This window comes from Ambystoma mexicanum, chromosome 3q (assembly GCF_040938575.1).
Source record: "Ambystoma mexicanum isolate Mex_15411 chromosome 3q, UKY_AmexF1_1, whole genome shotgun sequence".
In the NCBI taxonomy this organism is placed as follows: Eukaryota; Metazoa; Chordata; class Amphibia; order Caudata; family Ambystomatidae; genus Ambystoma; species Ambystoma mexicanum.
Window position 1 is genome coordinate 1,302,071,455 of NC_090926.1, and position 24,334 is coordinate 1,302,095,788.

General features: G+C 56.2%; 1 protein-coding gene across 1 annotated transcript in view; it reads left to right on the forward strand.

The window, feature by feature from the left end:
• VAV1 (vav guanine nucleotide exchange factor 1) overlaps positions 1 to 24,334 on the forward strand; it is a 1,439,562-nt gene that overhangs the window by 353,585 nt on the left and 1,061,643 nt on the right. Inside the window, exon 8 of the mRNA XM_069604429.1 lies at positions 21,071 to 21,174. Coding sequence (XP_069460530.1) covers positions 21,071 to 21,174 — 104 coding nt within the window. The remainder of the gene's footprint in view (positions 1 to 21,070; positions 21,175 to 24,334) is intronic.

Consider the following 24,334-nt stretch of genomic DNA (forward strand, 5'->3'; position numbering starts at 1 on the left):
GAGGCAAGGACACCCCGGGATGCACTCCTCTCTGTGCACAACTTGCACACACACCTGCCTGCCGCAGACGGTGTAACGCAGTGAGAGGCAAGGACACCCCGGTATGCACTCCTCTCTGTGCACAACTTGCACACACACCTGCCTGCTGCAGACTGTGCAACGCAGTGAGAGGCAAGGACACCCCGGGATGCACTCCTCTCTGTGCACAACTGCACACACACCTGCCTGCTGCAGACTGTGCAACGCAGTGAGAGCCAAGGACACCCCGGGATGCACTCCTCTCTGTGCACAACTTGCACACACACCTGCCTGCTGCAGACTGTGCAACGCAGTGAGAGGCAAGAACACCCCGGGATGCACTCCTCTCTGTGCACAACTTGCTCACACACCTGCCTGCTGCAGACTGTGCAACGCAGTGAGAGGCAAGGACACCCCGGGATGCACTCCTCTCTGTGCACAGGACACCCCGGGATGCACTCCTCTCTGTGCACAGGACACCCCGGGATGCACTCCTCTCTGTGCACAACTTGCACACACACCTGCCTGCCGCAGACTGTGTGCAACGCAGTGAGAGGCAAGGACACCCCGTGATGCACTCCTCTTTGTGCACAACTTGCACACACACCTGCCTGCCGCAGACTGTGCAACGCAGTGAGAGGCAAGGACACCCCGGGATGCACTCCTCTCTGTGCACAACTTGCACACACACCTGCCTGCTGTAGACTGTGCAACGCAGTGAGAGGCAAGGACACCCCGGGATGCACTCCTCTCTTGCACAACTTGCACACACACCTGCCTGCTGCAGACTGTACAATGCAGTGAGAGGCAAGGACACCCCGGGATGCACTCCTCTCTGTGCACAACTTGCACACACACCTGCCTGCTGCAGACTGTGCAACGCAGTTAGAGGCAAGGACACCCCGGGATGCACTCCTCTCTGTGCAGAACTTGCTCACACACCTGCCTGCTGCAGACTCTGTGCAACGCAGTGAGAAGCAAGGACACTCCGGGATGCACTCCTCTCTGTGCAGAACTTGCTCACACACCTGCCTGCTGCAGACTCTGTGCAACGCAGTGAGAGGCAAGGACACCCCGGGATGCACTCCTCTCTGTGCAGAACTTGCTCACACACCTGCCTGCTGCAGACTCTGTGCAACGCAGTGAGAGGCAAGGACACCCCGGGATGCACTCCTCTCTGCCAGTGGAGGGAGACATGTGGCAACACAGATTCCCTTTGCTGCAGACTGCCCTGGGTGGCTGAATAACAGAGCGGTCAACAAAGAGCCCCGGGGCTCTTCACAAGGACCTGGAAGAGCCTCTGAGATGCAACTCGCTCCAGTAACACATTAGATGGAGAGACTGAGATCATTTCAGAGCCTGTTCAGAAACACCCGCACCCTGAGACGGTCCGGATAGCAGCACCTGCGGGACCACTGTGCCAAACCCAGCGTGACCAGCAGACTGAGATCCCCATCAAAGAGTCATCCCAGACCGCCACCAGGGCGGTCTCCATCCCTGACAGGGATGAACATGCTGACTCAAACGTCCCTGTGGCTGCAAAGTAACCACATTTTCCCAATGTTGGCTGGCCACGGCATCCCAGCCACGGGGGTTAGAGTTGGTGCTTGTGGTGCTGCGTGGCGATCAGCATGTACTGGGCACTGTTCTTGGGCAGGCTTCCAGATATTTGGGGAGCATTGGGCTCTGGTCAGACCTGGTTAGGAGAAGTGTGAGTTAGTGTGGTGCCACATGCGAATTATGTGGTCACGGGGGTTTGGCATGGAGTGTTCCGGTGGTATGGTGCTGCGGTATTGGCCTTGAGTGCATGCTCCCCCCAGAGTGCAAGCTCACCTCCAGAGTGCATGCTCACCCTCTAAGTGCATGCCCCCCCAGAGTGCATGCTCACTTCCAGAGTGCATGCTCACCCTCTGAGTGCATGCCCCCCCAGAGTGCATGCTCACCCCCTGAGTGCATGCTCACCCCCAGAGTGCATGCTCACCCTCTGAGTGCATGCTCACCTCCAGAGTGCATGCTCAACCTCTGAGTGCCTGCTCCCCCCAGAGTGCATGCTCAACCTCTGAGTGCATGCTCACCCCAGAGTGCATGCTCACCCTCTGAGTGCATGCTCACCCCCAGAGTGCATGCTCACTCTCAGAGTGCATGCTCCCCCCAGAGTGCATGCTCAACCTCTGAGTGCATGCTCCCCCCAGAGTGCATGCTCAACCTCTGAGTGCATGCTCACCCCCAGAGTGCATGCTCACTCTCAGAGTGCATGCTCCCCCCAGAGTGCATGCTCAACCTCTGAGTGCATGCTCCCCCCAGAGTGCATGCTCAACCTCTGAGTGCATGCTCACCCCCAGAGTGCATGCTCACTCTCAGAGTGCATGCTCCCCCCAGAGTGCATGCTCAACCTCTGAGTGCATTCTCCCCCCAGAGTGCATGCTCAACCTCTGAGTGCATGCTCACCCCCAGAGTGCATGCTCACCCCCAGAGTGCATGCTCACCTCCAGAGTGCATGCTCACCCTCTGAGTGCATGCCCCCCCAGAGTGCATGCTCGCCCTCTGAGTGCATGCACACCCCCAGAGTGCATGCTCACCCCAGAGTGCATGCTCACCTCCAGAGTGCATGCTCAACCTCTGAGTGCCTGCTCCCCCCAGAGTGCATGCTCATCCTCTGAGTGCATGCTCACCCCAGAGTGCATGCTCACCCTCTGAGTGCATGCTCACCCCCAGAGTGCATGCTCACTATCAGAGTGCATGCTCCCCCCAGAGTGCATGCTCAACCTCTGAGTGCATGCTCCCCCCAGAGTGCATGCTCAACCTCTGAGTGCATGCTCACCCCCAGAGTGCATGCTCACTCTCAGAGTGCATGCTCCCCCAGAGTGCATGCTCAACCTCTGAGTGCTTGCTCCCCCCAGAGTGCATGCTCAACCTCTGAGTGCATGCTCACCCCCAGAGTGCATGCTCACTCTCAGAGTGCATGCTCACCCCCAGAGTGCATGCTCACCCTCTGAGTGCATGCTCCCCCAGAGTGCATGCTCACCCTCTGAGTGCATGCTCCCCCCAGAGCGCATGCTCAACCTCTGAGTGCATGCTCACCCCCAGAGTGCATGCTCACCCTCTGAGTGCATGCTCCCCCCAGAGTGCATGCTCAACCTCTGAGTACATGCTCATTCTCAGAGTGCATGCTCGACCTCTGAGTGCATGCTCACTCTCAGAGTGCATGCTCACCCCCAGAGTGCATGCTCACCCCCAGAGTGCATGCTCACCCTCTGAGTGCATGTTCCCCCCAGAGTGCATGCTCAACCTCTGAGTGCATGCCCCCCAGAGTGCATGCTCAACCTCTGAGTGCATGCTCACCCCCAGAGTGCATGCTCACTCTCAGACTGCATGCTCACCCCCAGAGTGCATGCTCACCCTCTGAGTGCATGCTCCCCCAGAGTGCATGCTCACCCTCTGAGTGCATGCTCACCCCAGAGCGCATGCTCAACCTCTGAGTGCATGCTCACCCCCAGAGTGCATGCTCACCCTCTGAGTGCATGCTCCCCCCAGAGTGCATGCTCAACCTCTGAGTGCATGCTCATTCTCAGAGTGCATGCTCGACCTCTGAGTGCATGCTCACTCTCAGAGTGCATGCTCACCCCCAGAGTGCATGCTCACCCCCAGATTGCATGCTCACCCTCTGAGTGCATGCTCACCCCAGAGTGCATGCTCAACCTCTGAGTGCATGCCCCCCAGATTGCATGCTCACCCTCTGAGTGCATGCTCACCCCAGAGTGCATGCTCAACATCTGAGTACATGCTCATTCTCAGAGTGCATGCTCGACCTCTGAGTGCATGCTCACTCTCAGAGTGCATGCTCACCCCCAGAGTGCATGCTCACCCCCAGAGTGCATGCTCACCCTCTGAGTGCATGTTCCCCCCAGAGTGCATGCTCAACCTCTGAGTGCATGCCCCCCCAGAGTGCATGCTCAACCTCTGAGTGCATGCTCACCCCCAGAGTGCATGCTCACTCTCAGACTGCATGCTCACCCTCTGAGTGCATGCTCCCCCAGAGTGCATGCTCACCCTCTGAGTGCATGCTCACCCCAGAGCGCATGCTCAACCTCTGAGTGCATGCTCACCCCCAGAGTGCATGCTCACCCTCTGAGTGCATGCTCCCCCCAGAGTGCATGCTCAACCTCTGAGTGCATGCTCATTCTCAGAGTGCATGCTCGACCTCTGAGTGCATGCTCACTCTCAGAGTGCATGCTCACCCCCAGAGTGCATGCTCACCCCCAGATTGCATGCTCACCCAGTCTTCTCCATCGTTCAGGCATGGATGGCCACACATGGCCTCTGCCTGAACGATCACAAGACTGAACTGCTCCTTGTCGGCTCACCCAACACTATCCGTAATCTTAGCCCGAGCTACTCTAGTTTCATCATTGACGGCAACACCATTCCCACTGCCAAAAGTGTAAAAACTTTTGGTTTCTATCTCGACACTAACACCAACCTCGCCAAACAAGTTAATATGACCGCCTCAGCCACTGCCTACACTGGGAAACTAATCAGAGCCTGCAGACCTTTGATATCCCCCAACAATTGCCTTACTCTAGCCAGAGCACTTATACAATCCAAATTGGATTTTTGCAACAGCCTGTATGTAGGTGCCAATAAAACGGTCGTCAATAAACTGCAAGTTCTACAAAACAATGCACTCCGTGCCGCCCTTAACATTCCCAGAAGAGAACATATCTCAGCCACAAGAATCACGTGCAAATGGCTCTCCATCCAACAAAAAATAGACCTAAAAACTATCTGCCTCACCTACAAAGCTCTTAACCACCTGGCCCCACCTTATCTAACCGATAAATTCATCTTAAGACAGAATATTAGAACCACCAGATCCTCTAATACACTACAACTGACAGTGCCCAAATACTCCCTCAAAAGAGCCGGTGGATCCAGCTTCCCAGTTCTAGCCTCACAATTATGGAACACCATTCCATTGGACATCAAATCTACCCCTACATTTCAACCTTTCAGAACTAAGATCATCACCTGGTTACTTAACAATTAACTAGCACTGTATGTATGTATGTCATTAATTCTACTATAACTGCTTTCATAACTGATTTTGTAACTATACTTATGCTGCACAACTGTACAAATGTTCTTACCTATGCCTGTAACCTGATGTTTAAGCGCCCATATACCTCTGGGTCAGGAGCGCTATACAAAATAAATAAACAAACAAACAAACAAACAAACCCTCTGAGTGCATGCTCACCCCAGAGTGCATGCTCAACCTCTGAGTGCATGCCCCCCAGATTGCATGCTCACCCTCTGAGTGCATGCTCACCCCAGAGTGCATGCTCAACCTCTGAGTGCATGCCCCCCCAGAGTGCATGCTCAACCTCTGAGTGCATGCTCACCCCCAGAGTGCATGCTCACCCTCTGAGTGCATGCTCCCCCCAGAGTGCATGCTCAACCTCTGAGTGCATGCTCATTCTCAGAGTGCATGCTCGACCTCTGAGTGCATGCTCACTCTCAGAGTGCATGCTCACCCCCAGAGTGCATGCTCACCCTCTGAGTGCATGCTCCCCCAGAGTGCATGCTCACCCTCTGAGTGCATGCTCACCCCAGAGCGCATGCTCAACCTCTGAGTGCATGCTCACCCCCAGAGTGCATGCTCACCCTCTGAGTGCATGCTCCCCCCAGAGTGCATGCTCAACCTCTGAGTGCATGCTCATTCTCAGAGTGCATGCTCGACCTCTGAGTGCATGCTCACTCTCAGAGTGCATGCTCACCCCCAGAGTGCATGCTCACCCCCAGATTGCATGCTCACCCTCTGAGTGCATGCTCACCCCAGAGTGCATGCTCAACCTCTGAGTGCATGCCCCCCAGAGTGCATGCTCAACCTCTGAGTGCATGCTCACCCCCAGAGTGCATGCTCACCCTCTGAGTGCATGCTCCCCCCAGAGTGCATGATCAACCTCTGAGTGCATGCTCATTCTCAGAGTGCATGCTCGACCTCTGAGTGCATGCTCACTCTCAGAGTGCATGCTCACCCCCAGAGTGCATGCTCACCCCCAGAGTGCATGCTCACCCCCAGAGTGCATGCTCACCCCCAGAGTGCATGCTCACCCTCTGAGTGCATGCTCACCCCAGAGTGCATGCTCACCCTCTGAGTGCATGCTCACCCCCAGAGTGCATGCTCACTCTCAGAGTGCATGCTCCCCCCAGAGTGCATGCTCAACCTCTGAGTGCATGCTCCCCCAGAGTGCATGCTCAACCTCTGAGTGCATGCTCACCCCCAGAGTGCATGCTCACTCTCAGAGTGCATGCTCCCCCCAGAGTGCATGCTCAACCTCTGAGTGCATGCTCCCCCCAGAGTGCATGCTCACCCTCTGAGTGCATGCTCACCCCCAGAGTGCATGCTCACCCCCAGAGTGCATGCTCACTCTCAGAGTGCATGCTCACCTCCAGAGTGCATGCTCAACCTCTGAGTGCCTGCCCCCCCAGAGTGCATGCTCAACCTCTGAGTGCATGCTCACCCCAGAGTGCATGCTCACCCTCTGAGTGCATGCTCACCCCCAGAGTGCATGCTCACTCTCAGAGTGCATGCTCCCCCCAGAGTGCATGCTCAACCTCTGAGTGCATGCTCACCCCCAGAGTGCATGCTCACTCTCAGAGTGCATGCTCCCCCAGAGTGCATGCTCAACCTCTGAGTGCATGCTCCCCCCAGAGTGCATGCTCAACCTCTGAGTGCATGCTCACCCCCAGAGTGCATGCTCACTCTCAGAGTGCATGCACACCCCCAGAGTGCATGCTCACCCTCTGAGTGCATGCTCCCCCCAGAGCGCATGCTCAACCTCTGAGTGCATGCTCACCCCCAGAGTGCATGCTCACCCTCTGAGTGCATGCTCCCCCCAGAGTGCATGCTCAACCTCTGAGTGCATGCTCATTCTCAGAGTGCATGCTCGACCTCTGAGTGCATGCTCACTCTCAGAGTGCATGCTCACCCCCAGAGTGCATGCTCACCCCCAGAGTGCATGCTCACCCTCTGAGTGCATGCTCCCCCCAGAGTGCATGCTCAACCTCTGAGTGCATGCCCCCCCCAGAGTGCATGCTCAACCTCTGAGAGCATGCTCACCCCCAGAGTGCATGCTCACTCTCAGAGTGCATGCTCACCCCCAGAGTGCATGCTCCCCCAGAGTGCATGCTCACCCTCTGAGTGCATGCTCCCCCCAGAGCGCATGCTCAACCTCTGAGTGCATGCTCATTCTCAGAGTGCATGCTCGACCTCTGAGTGCATGCTCACTCTCAGAGTGCATGCTCACCCCCAGAGTGCATGCTCACCCCCAGAGTGCATGCTCACCCCAGAGTGCATGCTCACCCTCTGAGTGCATGCTCACCCCCAGAGTGCATGCTCACTCTCAGAGTGCATGCTCCCCCCAGAGTGCATGCTCAACCTCTGAGTGCATGCTCCCCCCAGAGTGCATGCTCAACCTCTGAGTGCATGCTCACCCCCAGAGTGCATGCTCACTCTCAGAGTGCATGCTCCCCCCAGAGTGCATGCTCAACCTCTGAGTGCATGCTCCCCCCAGAGTGCATGCTCAACCTCTGAGTGCATGCTCACCCCCAGAGTGCATGCTCACTCTCAGAGTGCATGCTCACCTCCAGAGTGCATGCTCAACCTCTGAGTGCCTGCCCCCCCAGAGTGCATGCTCAACCTCTGAGTGCATGCTCACCCCAGAGTGCATGCTCACCCTCTGAGTGCATGCTCACCCCCAGAGTGCATGCTCACTCTCAGAGTGCATGCTCCCCCCAGAGTGCATGCTCAACCTCTGAGTGCATGCTCCCCCCAGAGTGCATGCTCAACCTCTGAGTGCATGCTCACCCCCTGAGTGCATGCTCACTCTCAGAGTGCATGCTCCCCCCAGAGTGCATGCTCAACCTCTGAGTGCATGCTCCCCCCAGAGTGCATGCTCAACCTCTGAGTGCATGCTCACCCCCAGAGTGCATGCTCACTCCCAGAGTGCATGCTCACCCCCAGAGTGCATGCTCACCCTCTGAGTGCATGCTCCCCCCAGAGCGCATGCTCAACCTCTGAGTGCATGCTCACCCCCAGAGTGCATGCTCACCCTCTGAGTGCATGCTCCCCCCAGAGTGCATGCTCAACCTCTGAGTGCATGCTCATTCTCAGAGTGCATGCTCGACCTCTGAGTGCATGCTCACTCTCAGAGTGCATGCTCACCCCCAGAGTGCATGCTCACCCCCAGAGTGCATGCTCACCCTCTGAGTGCATGCTCCCCCCAGAGTGCATGCTCAACCTCTGAGTGCATGCCCCCCCCAGAGTGCATGCTCAACCTCTGAGTGCATGCTCACCCCCAGAGTGCATGCTCACTCTCAGAGTGCATGCTCACCCCCAGAGTGCATGCTCACCCTCTGAGTGCATGCTCCCCCAGAGTGCATGCTCACCCTCTGAGTGCATGCTCCCCCCAGAGCGCATGCTCAACCTCTGAGTGCATGCTCACCCCCAGAGTGCATGCTCACCCTCTGAGTGCATGCTACCCCCAGAGTGCATGCTCAACCTCTGAGTGCATGCTCATTCTCAGAGTGCATGCTCGACCTCTGAGTGCATGCTCACTCTCAGAGTGCATGCTCACCCCCAGAGTGCATGCTCACCCTCTGAGTGCATGCTCCCCCCAGAGTGCATGCTCAACCTCTGAGTGCATGCCCCCCCAGAGTGCATGCTCAACCTCTGAGTGCATGCTCACCCCCAGAGTGCATGCTCACTCTCAGAGTGCATGCTCACCCCCAGAGTGCATGCTCACCCTCTGAGTGCATGCTCCCCCAGAGTGCATGCTCACCCTCTGAGTGCATGCTCCCCCCAGAGCGCATGCTCAACCTCTGAGTGCATGCTCAACCCCAGAGTGCATGCTCACCCTCTGAGTGCATGCTCTCCCCAGAGTGCATGCTCAACCTCTGAGTGCATGCTCATTCTCAGAGTGCATGCTCACTCTCAGAGTGCATGCTCACCCCCAGAGTGCATGCTCACCCTCTGAGTGCATGCTCCCCCAGAGTGCATGCTCCCCCCAGAGCGCATGCTCACCCCCAGAATCTCTTCAAGGTGATGACTTGATACCATGGAGGTCCCACTCACCAGAAAGCTCCCGTCATCAGAAAGAACGCGCACATCAAAGCACGAATCTGTCACAAAAGCAAGACAACCATTGAAGAACTGCCATGGAAGCTTGTTGCGAGTCAGCCTTTAACTGGCTTAGGATGCCCAGCATCGCGCCAATGAAGGCCAAGAAAGGCCAAGCAAGGCCAATGAAGGGCAATGAAGGTCAAGGAAGACCAATGAAAGTCAATGAAGGCCAACGAAGGCAAATGACGGCCAAGGAAGGTCAATGAAGGCCACCGAAGGCAAATGATGGCCAAGGAAGGTCAATGAAGGCCGACGAAGGCAAATGACGGCCAAGGAAGGTCAATGAAGGCCAACGAAGGGAAATGACGGCCAAGGAAGGTCAATGAATGCCAGCAAAGGCAAATGAAGCCCAATGACGGCCAAGGAAGACCAAGGAAGGCCAATAGCTCTGGAGAGGGTGATACTCCAGGGACGGCTTCTTCAAGAGAGCGATTAGAGTGGACATCGTCTTGACCTTAGGAGCTATCTCCTGCACAACAGGAAGATGAATGGAAGAGGTCATGACATTGTGTAAAGGACAGTCCTGACGTCATCAAGTGTAGCTGGGAAAAGATCCCAATTGTGATCAGTGGATTTAAATCAAAATATGTTTTGAGTGGAGTGGCGAGAGCTCCAAAATAGACCAATAGTCTTGGAAGAATTCTTCTTTGGTAATAAAGGGAGAGAATTCACAGAGGAATCTGAAAGTTTTCACTGGACTGGTGTGGAAATCATTTGCCAGCTTCAAGGTTGGTAAGAAGCTCAAAGGGGCACCATGAGGGTGGCAGAAGGTATTTATAGTATCAAAAAGCTCTTTAGGTCTACTAATGACGTCATGGAGCGGGTTCTGAAGGGAAGAGCATATTTCTATTGCCGTGAAATTCCCTTTTCCATAACTGGTGCGCGCCGCCCTGGCCGCATGGAGACATTCTGGGCCCCTTTTGTATGTTTCGGAGCTCGCGTGGAGGTCAAGCACCAGTGCTTGGTTTTCTGCTCGTCTGAGTTTGACAGGGGCAGTCAGATTACATGTTTTCTACAGTTTGGCCATGTCCGCTAGAATACAATCTTCACAGTAGCGCCGAGATTAGGAGGAAGCGCTGCTAAAGAGAAGGCGCGCCCTGTGATTCTCTCCATATCCTTCCAGCTAGGTGAAGAAAGGCAGGTTGAATGGCGTGGTGGGGTGACAACTACATCCCAGTATCCTGGAGAAATGGTCGAGCTATGAGATTGGTGATGAGTGGGGAAATGATGCCCCGGGAATCGGCAGAGGGCCCGGTGCAGACAGTGGCCGGAGCCGTGAGGCGGAGCCCAGACCAGGGGGCGCACCTTGTGAGCACGGGGGAGTCCGGCCAGTGTCGCAGAGTCCGGATTGCAGGGACATCTTTCCAGAAGTCACCCGCTCCTGGTATTCAGAGTCTAGAGGAATACTACACACGAGTCCATTCTGGCCAGGAACTTCTTGACTGGACCAGGTACATGATAACACGGGATGATTTTAAATGTTCAATTTAAAGATAGGCACAGACCACATGTTCACCTTTTGTAGAGCTGACCCCAGTCCAATAGTTCAAGACTTCCAAATCAAGGCAATTCCCCCGCCTCCGTGACTGGTTGGATGGAGCAAAGGCTTTGGAAGTTAGGGGGGGGGGGGCGCCAGGAGATGAAGAATTGAGGTTGAGCTCTCACTGAGGCATGTTTGAGGTACAGATACTTGTTAGAGTCAATAAAGTCAGCCGGTGTGGTTGCGCTCCTCACTGCGCTGAGCAAGTAATAGCAGGGGACCTACCTACACACACACCTGGGTATTTCCATACATATTATGCAATCAGTGTTTCTTCTAGAAGCTCAAAGCGAGTGAGCCATTATCATTATTAAGGGGACATAAAACATCTTTCTTAAAACACCTCATGTATGCAATAATTCAGGAAGGTTCTAGCGTGGAGCAGAGGCAGCGCTCTACGCGGAACCCTGAGCAGGCCCAAGCAGGCTGCGCGCCGGCGCTAAGCGCAGACAGAGGCCTTTTCAGGCCTAAGACGCTGCAGATGACGCTCACTGGAGAGCGACGCAAGGGAAGGTAGGGAAATGGATTTTCCGCAGCAAGAACATGAGTAAATGATCAAAGCATGTCATTGAGCACAGGCCAGGTGCAGCCGGGAACGCATTTGTTATAAATTGATCCAAAACAAGCCAGGCTTCCCCTTGCACCTATTGAAGAACAGAGGCAACAACACATGCATGGAGGGACTTTCAGTAGGAAAGGCTCCATACTCGGGGCCCTCCCTGGAACTTGCAGAGTCAGCATTCTCTTTCAGGGGCCCCCATCGGCCGCACCTGGGAACTGCCAAATGGCCTTTAGTGGTAAATCAGACATAGGAGATGGACAAGAGGAATTGTTTGCAACAGGCTGCGTTACTCAAAGAAAGAATACCGCCTCGAAGCCCTACTTCCCTACTCTAAAAATAATAAACAGGAACTCGCCAGGGCATCTTTCAAACGAACTCTGCTCCAGGGCCAAACCCATGAATGAAAATGACAACACAAACTTTAGCTTAGGAGAGTTGCCCACCCCATTACCCCCCCCCCCCTTTACGGTCCTTTGTGGGTCCGCTCTTCATGAATGGAACAAACCCATCCACTTTTAAAGGGCCCTGTACATGACTGCCCTACTCAATGCCATACAAGAAACAAAGGCTTGGGATTCTGAAGTAAAGGGAGCTGGGGGGGGGGGGGCTCACTGACTAAACAGTTGAAAGTAAAATGCGACCTCAACAAAATCTTATCGGGACCCTCAGCCTAGGTAAAGGCCCCTGAACTTGAGATCAGTTTAATCGTGTCAGCAAAGGGTGCCAGATGGGAGCCACTCTGTCCAGCAGGATGCCACTCTGCCCAGCAGGATGCCCTCTTCCAGCAGGATGCCCTCTGTCCATCACGGTGCCACTCTGTCCAGCAGGATGCCACTCTGTCCAGCAGGATGCCTCTCTGTCCAGCAGGATGCCCTCTGCCCAGCAGGATGCCCTCTTCCAGCAGGATGCCCTCTGTCCAGCACGGTGCCACTCTGTCCAGCAGGATGCCACTCTGTCCAGCAGGATGCCTCTCTGTCCAGCAGGATGCCCTCTGTCCAGCAGGATGCCCTCTTCCAGCAGGATGCCCTCTGTCCAGCAGGATGGCACTCTGTCCAGCAGGATGGCACTCTGTCCAGCAGGATGCCCTCTGTCCAGCATGATGCCACTCTGCCCAGCAGGATGCCCTCTGTCCAGCACGGTGCCACTCTGTCCAGCAGGATGCCACTCTGTCCAGCAGGATGCCTCTCTGTCCAGCAGGATGGCACTCTGTCCAGCAGGATGCCCTCTGTCCAGCAGAATGCCCTCTGTCCAGCAGGATGCCACTCTGTCCAGCAGGATGCCACTCTGTCCAGCAGGATGGCACTCTGTCCAGCAGGATGCCCTCTGTCCAGCAGGATGCCACTCTGTCCAGCAGGATGCCTCTCTGTCCAGCAGGATGGCACTCTGTCCAGCAGGATGCCCTCTGTCCAGCAGAATGCCCTCTGTCCAGCAGGATGTGACTCTGTCCAGCAGGATGCCACTCTGTCCAGCAGGATGCCACTCTGTCCAGCAGGATGGCACTCTGTCCAGCAGGATGCCCTCTGTCCAGCACGGTGCCACTCTGTCCAGCAGGATGCCTCTCTGTCCAGCAGGATGCCTCTCTGTCCAGCAGGATGGCACTCTGTCCAGCAGGATGCCCTCTGTCCAGCAGAATGCCCTCTGTCCAGCAGGATGACACTCTGTCCAGCAGGATGGCACTCTGTCCAGCAGGAGGCCACTCTGTCGAGCAGTACGCCCTCTGTCCAGCAGGATGCCACTCTGTCGAGCAGGATGCCCTCTGTCCAGCAGGATGGCACTCTGTCCAGCAGGATGGCACTCTGTCCAGCAGGATGCCACTCTGTCCAGAAGGATGCCCTATGTCCAGCAGGATACCACTCTGTCCAGCAGGATGCCCTCTATCCAGCAGGATGCCACTCTGTCCAGCAGGATGCCCTCTGTCCAGCAGGATGGCACTCTGTCCAGCAGGATGGCACTCTGTCCAGCAGGATGCCACTCTGTCCAGAAGGATGCCCTATGTCCAGCAGGATACCACTCTGTCCAGCAGGATGCCCTCTATCCAGCAGGATGGACCTCTGTCCAGCAGGACGCACTCTGTCCAGCAGGATGCCCTCAGTCCAGCAGGATGGCACTCTGTCCAGCAGGATGGCACTCTGTCCAGCAGAATGCCCTCTGTCCAGCAGGATGACACTCTGTCCAGCAGGATGGCACTCTGTCCAGCAGGAGGCCACTCTGTCGAGCAGTATGCCCTCTGTCCAGCAGGATGCCACTCTGTCCAGCAGGATGCCCTCTGTCCAGCAGGATGGCACTCTGTCCAGCAGGAGGCCACTCTGTCGAGCAGTATGCCCTCTGTCCAGCAGGATGCCACTCTGTCCAGCAGGATGCCCTCTGTCCAGCAGGATGGCACTCTGTCCAGCAGGATGGCCTCTGTCCAGCAGGATGCCCCTCTGTCCAGCAGGATGGCACTCTGTCCAGCAGGATGCCCTCTGTCCAGCAGGATGCCACTCTGTCCAGAAGGATGCCACTCTGTCCAGCAGGATGGCACTCTGTCCAGCAGGATGCCCTCTGTCCAGCAGGATGCCCTCTGTCCAGCAGGATGCCACTCTGTCCAGCAGGATGCCTCTCTGTCCAGCAGGAAGGCACTCTGTCCAGCAGGATGCCCTCTGTACAGCAGGATGCCACTCTGTCCAGCAGGATACCCTCTTTCCATCAGGATGCCACTCTGTCCAGCAGGATGCCTCTCTACCCAGTAGGATGGCATTATGTCCAGCAGGATGCCCTCTGTCCAGCAGGATGGCACTCTGTCCAGCAGGATGCCCTCTGTACAGCAGGATGCCCTCTGTCCAGCAGGATGGCACTCTGTCCAGCAGGAGGCCCTCTGCCCAGCAGGATGCCCTCTGTCCAGCAGGATGCCTCTCTGTCCAGCAGGAAGGCACTCTGTCCAGCAGGATGCCCTCTGACCAGCAGGATGCCACTCTGTCCAGCAGGATACCCTCTTTCCAGCAGGATGCCACTCTGTCCAGCAGGATGCCTCTCTACCCAGCAGGATGGCATTCTGTCCAGCAGGATGCCCTCTGTCCAGCAGGATGGCACTCTGTCCAGCAGGATGCCCTCTGTACCGCATGATGCCCTCTGTCCAGCAGGATGGCACTCTGTCCAGCAGGATGCCCTCTGTCCAGCACGATGTCACCCTGTCCAGCAGGGTGCCCTCTGTCCAGCAGGATGGCACACATTAGGATGCCCTCTGTCCAGCAGGATGGCACTCTGTCCAGCAGGATGCCCTCTGTCCAGCAGGATACCCTCTTTCCAGCAGGATGCCACTCTGTCCAGCAGGATGCCTCTCTACCCAGCAGGATGGCATTCTGTCCAGCAGGAGGCCCTCTGTCCAGCAGGATGGCACTCTGTCCAGCAGGATGCCTCTCTGTCCAGAAGGAAGGCATTCTGTCCAGCAGGATGCCCTCTGTCCAGCAGGATGGCACTCTGTCCAGCAGATACCCTCTTTCCTGCAGGATGCCAGTCTGTCCAGCAGGATGCCTCTCTACCCAGCAGGATGGCATTCTGTCCAGCAGGATGCCCTCTGTACAGCAGGATGCCCGCTGTCCAGCAGGATGGCACTCTGTCCAGCAGTATGGCCCTCTGTCCAGCAGGAGGCCCTCTGTCCAGCAGGATGCCCTCTGTCCAGCAGGATGGCACTCTGTCCAGCAGGATACCCTCTGTACAGCAGGATGCCCTCTGTCCATCACAATGCCACTCTGTCCAGCAGGATGCCCTCTGTCCAGCGGGATGGCACTCTGTCCAGCAGGATGCCCTCTGTCCAGCAGGATGCCCTCTTTCCAGCAGGATTCCACTCTGTCCAGCAGGATGCCTCTCTACCCAGCAGGATGGCATTCTGTCCGCAGGATGCCCTCTGTCTAGCAGGATGGCACTCTGTCCAGCAGGATGCCCTCTGTACAGCAGGATGCCCTCTGTCCATCAGGATGGCACTCTGTCCAGCAGGAGGCCCTCTGTCCAGCAGGATGCACTCTGTCCAGCAGGATGCCCTCTGTCCAGCATGATGCCACTCTGTCCAGCAGGATGCCCTCTGTCCAGCAGGGTGTGACTCTGTCCAGCAGGATGCACTCTGTCCAGCACGATGCCCTCTGTCCAGCAGGATGGGACTCTCTCCAGCACGATGACACTCTGTCCAGCAGGATGGCACTCTGTCCAGCAGGATGCCCTCTGTCCAGCAGGATGCCCTCTGTCCAGCACGATGCCACTCTGTCCAACAGGATGCCCTCTGTCCAGCAGGATGCCACTCTGTCCAGCAGGATGTGACTCCGTCCAGCGGGATGCCCTCTGTCCAGCAGGATGCCACTCTGTCCAGCAGGATGCCCTCTGTCCAGCAGGATGACACTCTGTCCAGCAGGATGTGACTCTGTCCAGCAGGATGCTCTCTGTCCAGCAGGATGCCACTCTGTCCAGCAGGATGGCACTCTGTCCAGCAGGATGCCCTCTGCCCAGCAGGATGGCACTCTGTCCAGCAGGATGGCACTCTGTCCAGCAGGATGCCTCTCTGTCCAGCAGGATGGCACTCTGTCCACAAGGATGACATCCGTCCAGCAGGATGATACTCTGTCCAGCTGGATGCCTCTCTATCCAGCAGGATGGCACTCTGTCCAGCAGGATGCCCTCTGTCCAGCAGGAAGGCACTCTGTCCAGCAGGATGGCAATCTGTCCAGCAGGATGGCACTCTGTCCAGCAGGATGGCACTCTGTCCAGCAGGATGCCTCTCTGTCCAGCAGGATGGCACTCTTTCCACAAGGATGCCGTCTGTCCAGCAGGATGATACTCTGTCCAGCTGGATGCCTCTCTATCCAGCAGGATGGCACTCTGTCCAGCAGGATGCCCTCTGTCCAGCAGGAAAGCACTCTGTCCAGCAGGATGGCAATCTGTCCAGCAGGAAGGCACTCTGTCCAGCAGGATGGCACTCTGTCCATCAGGATGCCCTCTGTCCAGCAGGATGGCACTCTGTCCAGCAGGAGGCCCTCTGTCCAGCAGGATGCCCTCTGTCCAGCAGGATGCCACTCTGTCCAGCAGGATGCCTCTCTATCCAACAGGATGGCACTCTGTCGAGTAGGATGCCCTCTGTCCAGCAGGATGGCACTCTGTCCGGCAGCATGCCCTCTGTCCAGCAGGCTGCCCTCTGTCCAGCAGGATGCCACTCTATCCAGCAGGATGCTCTCTGTCCAGCAGGATGCACTCTGTCCATCAGGATGGCACTCTGTCCAGAAGGATACCCTCTGTCCAGCAGGATGTGACTCTATCCAGCAGGATGCCCTCTGTCCAGCAGGATGCCCTCTGTCCAGCAGAATGGCACTCTATCCAGCAGGATACCCCCTGTCCAGCAGGAAGCCACTCTGTCCAGCAGGATGGCACTCTGTCCAGCAGGATGCCCTCTGTCCAGCAGGATGGTACTCTGTCCAGCAGGATGGCACTCTGTCCAGCAGGATGCCCCTCTGTCCAGCAGGATGGCACTCTGTCCACAAGGATGCCATCTGTCCAGCAGGATGATACTCTGTCCAGCTGGATGCCTCTCTATTCAGCAGGATGGCACTCTGTCCACAAGGATGACATCCGTCCAGCAGGATGATACTCTGTCCAGCTGGATGCCTCTCTATCCAGCAGGATGGCACTCTGTCCAGCAGGATGCCCTCTGTCCAGCAGGAAAGCACTCTGTCCAGCAGGATGGCAATCTGTCCAGCAGGAAGGCACTCTGTCCAGCAGGATGGCACTCTGTCCATCAGGATGCCCTCTGTCCAGCAGGATGGCACTCTGTCCAGCAGGAGGCCCTCTGTCCAGCAGGATGCCCTCTGTCCAGCAGGATGCCACTCTGTCCAGCAGGATGCCTCTCTATCCAACAGGATGGCACTCTGTCGAGTAGGATGCCCTCTGTCCAGCAGGATGGCACTCTGTCCGGCAGCATGCCCTCTGTCCAGCAGGCTGCCCTCTGTCCAGCAGGATGCCACTCTATCCAGCAGGATGCTCTCTGTCCAGCAGGATGCACTCTGTCCATCAGGATGGCACTCTGTCCAGAAGGATACCCTCTGTCCAGCAGGATGTGACTCTATCCAGCAGGATGCCCTCTGTCCAGCAGGATGCCCTCTGTCCAGCAGAATGGCACTCTATCCAGCAGGATACCCCCTGTCCAGCAGGAAGCCACTCTGTCCAGCAGGATGGCACTCTGTCCAGCAGGATGCCCTCTGTCCAGCAGGATGGTACTCTGTCCAGCAGGATGGCACTCTGTCCAGCAGGATGCCCCTCTGTCCAGCAGGATGGCACTCTGTCCACAAGGATGCCATCTGTCCAGCAGGATGATACTCTGTCCAGCTGGATGCCTCTCTATTCAGCAGGATGGCACTCTGTCCATCAGGATGCCCTCTGTCCAGCAGGATGGCACTCTGTCCAGTAGGAGCCCTCTGTCCAGCAGGATGCCCTCTGTCCAGCAGGATGCCACTCTGTCCAGCAGGATGCCTCTCTATCCAGCAGGATGGCACTCTGTCGAGCAGGATGCCCTCTGTCCAGCAGGAAGGCACTGTGTCGGGCAGCATGCCCTCTGTCCAGCAGGATGCCACTCTGTCCAGCAGGATGCCCTCTGCCCAGCAGGATGCACTCTGTCCAGCAGGATGGCACTCTGTCCAGCAGGATGCCCTCTGTCCAGCAGGATGCCCTCTGTCCAGCAGAATGGCACTCTATCCAGCAAGATACCCTCTGTCCAGCAGGATGCCACTCTGTCCAGCAGGATGGCACTCTGTCCAGCAGGATGCACTCTGTCCAGCAGGGTCCCACTCTGTCCGGCAGGATGCCCTCTGTTCAGCAGGATGGCACTCTGTCCAGCAGGATGCCCTCTGTCCAGCAGGATGGCTCTCTGTCCAGCAGGATGCCATTCTGTCCAGCAGTATGCCCTCTGTCCAGCAGGATGCCCTCTGTCTAGCAGGATGCCCTTTGTCCAGCAGGATGGCAATCTGTCCAGCAGGATGCCACTCTGTCCAGCAGGATGCCCTCTGTCCAGCAGGATGGCACTCTGTCCACAAGGATGCCGTCTGTCCAGCAGGATGATACTCTGTCCAGCTGGATGCCTCTCTATCCAACAGGATGGCACTCTGTCCATCAGGATGCCCTCTGTCCAGCAGGATGGCACTCTGTCCAGTAGGAGGCCCTCTGTCCAGCAGGATGCCCTCTGTCCCGCAGGATGGCACTCTGTCCAGCAGGATGAACTCTGTCCAGCAGGGTCCCACTCTGTCCGGCAGGATGCCCTCTGTTCAGCAGGATGGCACTCTGTCCAGCAGGATGCCCTCTGTCCAGTAGGATGGCAATCTGTCCAGCAGGATGGCTCTCTGTCCAGCAGGATGCCATTCTGTCCAGCAGGATGGCTCTCTGTCCAGCAGGATGCCATTCTGTCCAGCAGGATGCCCTCTGTCCAGCAGGATGCCTTCTGTCTAGCAGGATGCCCTCTGTCCAGTAGGATGGCAATCTGTCCAGCAGGATGCCACTCTGTCCAGCAGGATGCCCTCTGTCCAGCAGGATGCCACTCTGTCCAGCAGGATGCCCTCTGTCCAGCAGGATGCCTTCTGTCTAGCAGGATGCCCTCTGTCCAGTAGGATGGCAATCTGTCCAGCAGGATGCCACTCTGTCCAGCAGGATGCCCTCTGTCCAGCAGGATGGCACTCTGCTTCGATTCCCATCAGATGTCCTCATGGGGGCTGGCAAGAAAGGGGAAATGGACATGGCAAGGCCGCAGTTATCCCCCCACTTAATCTTCCACGAGAAGAGCCACCTGGAAGTAATATATGTGGGGTCCCCAGGAACCCCACCCGACCCCCCCTGTATCCAGCCCCTCCTGCATGAGGTAATTGAGGATCGAGGTTCTGCAGGATGCGCTGTAGGAGGGTGATATTTGAATTATTTCTTTTATTTATCGGGTATTTATAATGCGCCAATACAGCAAACTGCAAATGGAGCTTGTTTCAAGGCACAACAAGACACATGCAGGGGCTTGGGGGAAATAATGACGACAACAAAACGGTCCTACTAGGCCTTGTGACATTTGTACTGCGCAAGTGCAGAACAGTAAGTGCAGGGGAGTGGGTAGAAGGGGGGGAAGTACTGGTCAGAGCGGAAACGCAAGTGTTAAGGAGGGAAATGAAGTACAGGTTGGAGTAAAGAGTGTGCAAATGTTGGGGGGAGAGGAAGAAGGGGAAGAGGCCCCCCCTGGGCTAGGCGAATGCTAAGGGCAGGCCAGATGGACAAGTGCCAGGGGAATGCAGAAGTGCATGGGAGTGAAGGTCGGGTCTCAAAGGGCTCAATGTGGTGCCGGCCCAGACAGACCAGTGCAGGGGAGGGAGCACGAGAGGGGAAGTTACGGAGGGGTTTGGGGAGGCAGGGGTGAAGAAGTGCTGGGATAGACTGGGTGAGGTGGTCCTGGTGCCCTATATGAACCAGAAGGTACCAGGCAGCCAGTCACAATTCAGCAGAGGGGGGACATTAGCAGGGGAGGGGGAGAGGGAAGGCAGAAGAGAAAAGGAGGGTCTTGAGAAGCTTCAGAAAGTTAAGGAGATCTGGCTTAAGTCTGAGAGGGGCAGCGAGGCCATGCCAGAGGGAGGTTCCTCCAGAAGAGAGCGATCTACCCCCAGAGAGTTGGAGCTAGAAGACCGAAGGGCTCTACCAGGGCGGTATTTAGGGAGAGAGAGTTGGATATAGTGCGGGCCTCAGCCCCAGAAAGCCTAGTGGATGATGCAGAGGGCCTTGAACTTGATCCTTCCAGTCACCCGGAGCCAGTGCAGCGATTTTAGGGCTGGAGGGATGCGTCCCCTAGGCTTGAGGCCAAGGACAAGTCTTGCAGTCTTATTCTGGATTAGTTGAAGAGGGCAAAGGGAGGAGTTGGGCCTCCTCTCCATCCCCAATGCTGAAGGTAGTGTTGGGGCGGTGCAAGTGCCTGCGCTGTTTGCAGCCCCACCTGCTGGAGTGTACACATCATGCACACAATGCCCGATGGACCCCCTACACCTCCCAGGTCCTCCAGGACTTTCCCATCACCGGTCACTACATCCCAGAGAAAGCCTCGTACATTAGGTGAAGCCCAGGACGATTAGGATTGGCAGAGTCTACACCATCCTGACACTCCTCGCTCAGATGGTTCCTAGAGAAGAAGATCCTGCTTTGTCGTGCAAAGATCTCCTCTTCCCTCATAGGAGTCCCCCGCCCCCTCCTGACCCAGTGAAGGGTGCTCATTCTCATACAGAGATTGGGCAGAACTCAGCAGGGGGTGGGCCTGGCTGCACTCTCTTTAGGAGTCAGAGCCTGAGAATGAGCAATTCAAGGATGTGGATTTCACTCAAACACATGTGATTGGCTGCCTGTTTACCCAGCATAGTCCCGCCTCTTCTCCCAAGCAACACAGCACAGTAAGGATTTGAAAATAGGTGTGCTGTGCTCTGATTGGCTGCTGTTTGAATCAACCATTCAGAATAGCCTGCCTAGAGGGCGGAAGCTTGGCTCTAATTGGCCCAAGGTCCCACTGCAGCAAGTGAGGCCCAATCAGTGCAGAGGCATCAAAGCGCATTGTGATTGGCTCAAGGGAAGCAAAGGGGCCTTTCATTTCATGTGACTTTGGAGGCAGCATTTATATTAATATTGGGAGCTTGAAGACTAACTCACATACAATTGAAGTTTTGTGGTGGCACTGGTCTGACTGTGAGCCTCGTGCGTCTTCACGTCACTGTCAATGTTGCCAATGCTTTTATTTTATTTTTAGGATTTGCTGAATGTTCACCGATATTTCTGCGATGAGTTGAAAAAATCGATTGTTTCCAACAACTCCCAAAATCTGTATCAAGTGTTCCTGAAGTACAAGGAGAGGTGAGTTTCCTGCACAGGTGCGGGTGCATGCGTGCATGTGCAAGCGTGCATGCCGTGTCACTGCAGAGGTGCTCATCCAGCCTTGCTTTTATCTGTACATTCTGGGATTGCGTTCCTGATTCACAGAGAGGGGGAAAGCTGCAAAATAATTAAACAGGACTGCAGAAGCATCTCTCAAATGGCCTGGGACATGAAGGCCTGAATGGACCTGCCACTTGCAACACAACCAGCCTCCCTTTACTCACGTTCAATCCTGTGACCTCCCACTCGGTCCCACTTCCCCATAGAGTGTCCTGTGACCTCCCACTCTGTCCCACTTCCCCATAGAGTGTCCTGTGACCTCCCACTCGGCCCCACTTCCCCATAGAGTGTCCTGTCACCTCCCACTCTGTCCCATTTCCCCATAGAGTGTCCTGTGACCTCCCACTCTGTCCCACTTCCCCATAGAGTGTCCTGTGACCTCCCACTCGGTCCCACTTCCCCATAGAGTGTCCTGTCACCTCCCACTCTGTCCCATTTCCCCATAGAGTGTCCTGTGACCTCCCACTCTGGCCCACTTCCCCATAGAGTGTCCTGTGACCTCCCACTCTGGCCCATTTCCCCATAAAGTTTCCTGTTACCTCCCACTCTGTCACATTTCCCCATAAAGTATCCTGTTACCTCCCACTCTGTCCCATTTCCCCATAAAGTTTCCTGTTACCTCCCACTCTGTCACATTTCCCCATAAAGTATCCTGTTACCTCCCACTCTGTCCCATTTCCCAATAGAGTGTCCTGTTACCTCCCACTCGGTCCCACTTCCCCATAGAGTGTCCTGTGACCTCCCACTCGGTCCCACTTCCCCATAGAGTGTCCTGTCATCTCCCACTCTGGCCCATTTCCCCATAGAGTGTCCTGTGACCTCCCACTCGGTCCCACTTCCCCATAGAGTGTCCTGTCATCTCCCACTCTGGCCCATTTCCCCATAGAGTGTCCTGTGACCTCCCACTCGGTCCCACTTCCCCATAGAGTGTCCTGTGACCTCCCACTCGGTCCCACTTCCCCATAGAGTGTCCTGTCATCTCCCACTCTGGCCCATTTCCCCATAGAGTGTCCTGTGACCTCCCACTCGGTCCCACTTCCCCATAGAGTGTCCTGTCATCTCCCACTCTGGCCCATTTCCCCATAGAGTGTCCTGTGACCTCCCACTCGGTCCCACTTCCCCATAGAGTGTCCTGTCATCTCCCACTCTGGCCCATTTCCCCATAGAGTGTCCTGTGACCTCCCACTCTGTCCCACTTCCCCATAGAGTGTCCTGTGACCTCCCACTCGGTCCCACTTCCCCATAGAGTGTCCTGTCATCTCCCACTCTGGCCCATTTCCCCATAGAGTGTCCTGTGACCTCCCACTCTGTCCCACTTCCCCATAGAGTGTCCTGTGACCTCCCACTCGGTCCCACTTCCCCATAGAGTGTCCTGTCATCTCCCACTCTGGCCCATTTCCCCATAGAGTGTCCTGTGACCTCCCACTCTGTCCCACTTCCCCATAGAGTGTCCTGTGACCTCCCACTCGGTCCCACTTCCCCATAGAGTGTCCTGTGACCTCCCACTCGGTCCCACTTCCCCATAGAGTGTCCTGTGACCTCCCACTCGGTCCCACTTCCCCATAGAGTGTCCTGTCATCTCCCACTCTGGCCCATTTCCCCATAGAGTGTCCTGTGACCTCCCACTCGGTCCCACTTCCCCATAGAGTGTCCTGTCATCTCCCACTCTGGCCCATTTCCCCATAGAGTGTCCTGTGACCTCCCACTCTGTCCCACTTCCCCATAGAGTGTCCTGTGACCTCCCACTCGGTCCCACTTCCCCATAGAGTGTCCTGTCATCTCCCACTCTGGCCCATTTCCCCATAGAGTGTCCTGTGACCTCCCACTCGGTCCCACTTCCCCATAGAGTGTCCTGTCATCTCCCACTCTGGCCCATTTCCCCATAGAGTGTCCTGTGACCTCCCACTCGGTCCCACTTCCCCATAGAGTGTCCTGTCATCTCCCACTCTGGCCCATTTCCCCATAGAGTGTCCTGTGACCTCCCACTCTGTCCCACTTCCCCATAGAGTGTCCTGTGACCTCCCACTCGGTCCCACTTCCCCATAGAGTGTCCTGTCATCTCCCACTCTGGCCCATTTCCCCATAGAGTGTCCTGTGACCTCCCACTCTGTCCCACTTCCCCATAGAGTGTCCTGTGACCTCCCACTCGGTCCCACTTCCCCATAGAGTGTCCTGTCATCTCCCACTCTGGCCCATTTCCCCATAGAGTGTCCTGTGACCTCCCACTCGGTCCCACTTCCCCATAGAGTGTCCTGTCATCTCCCACTCTGGCCCATTTCCCCATAGAGTGTCCTGTGACCTCCCACTCTGTCCCACTTCCCCATAGAGTGTCCTGTGACCTCCCACTCGGTCCCACTTCCCCATAGAGTGTCCTGTCATCTCCCACTCTGGCCCATTTCCCCATAGAGTGTCCTGTGACCTCCCACTCTGTCCCACTTCCCCATAGAGTGTCCTGTGACCTCCCACTCTGTCCCACTTCCCCATAGAGTGTCCTGTGACCTCCCACTCGGTCCCACTTCCCCATAGAGTGTCCTGTCATCTCCCACTCTGGCCCATTTCCCCATAGAGTGTCCTGTGACCTCCCACTCTGTCCCACTTCCCCATAGAGTGTCCTGTGACCTCCCACTCGGTCCCACTTCCCCATAGAGTGTCCTGTCATCTCCCACTCTGGCCCATTTCCCCATAAAGTATCCTGTCATCTCCCACTCTGGCCCATTTCCCCATAAAGTACCTTGTTAACTCCCACTCTGTCCCATTTCTCCATATTGTTTCCTGTTACCTCCTACTCTGTCCCATTTCCCCATAAAGTACCTTGTTACCTCCCACTCTGTCCCATTGCTCCATAATGTTTCCTGTCATCTCTCAATCTGTCCCATTTTTCCATAAAGTATCCTGTCACCTCCCACTCTCTCATTTCTCCATAATGTAAATAAAATATATCATATCATAATGTATCCTGTCACCGCCCACTCTGTCACATTTCCCAGAATATATCCTGTCACCTCTCATTCTGTCCTATTTCTTCACACTCTAGTGTGTTGCCTTATACTCTCCTGTTACCGAACACTCATCCCATTTC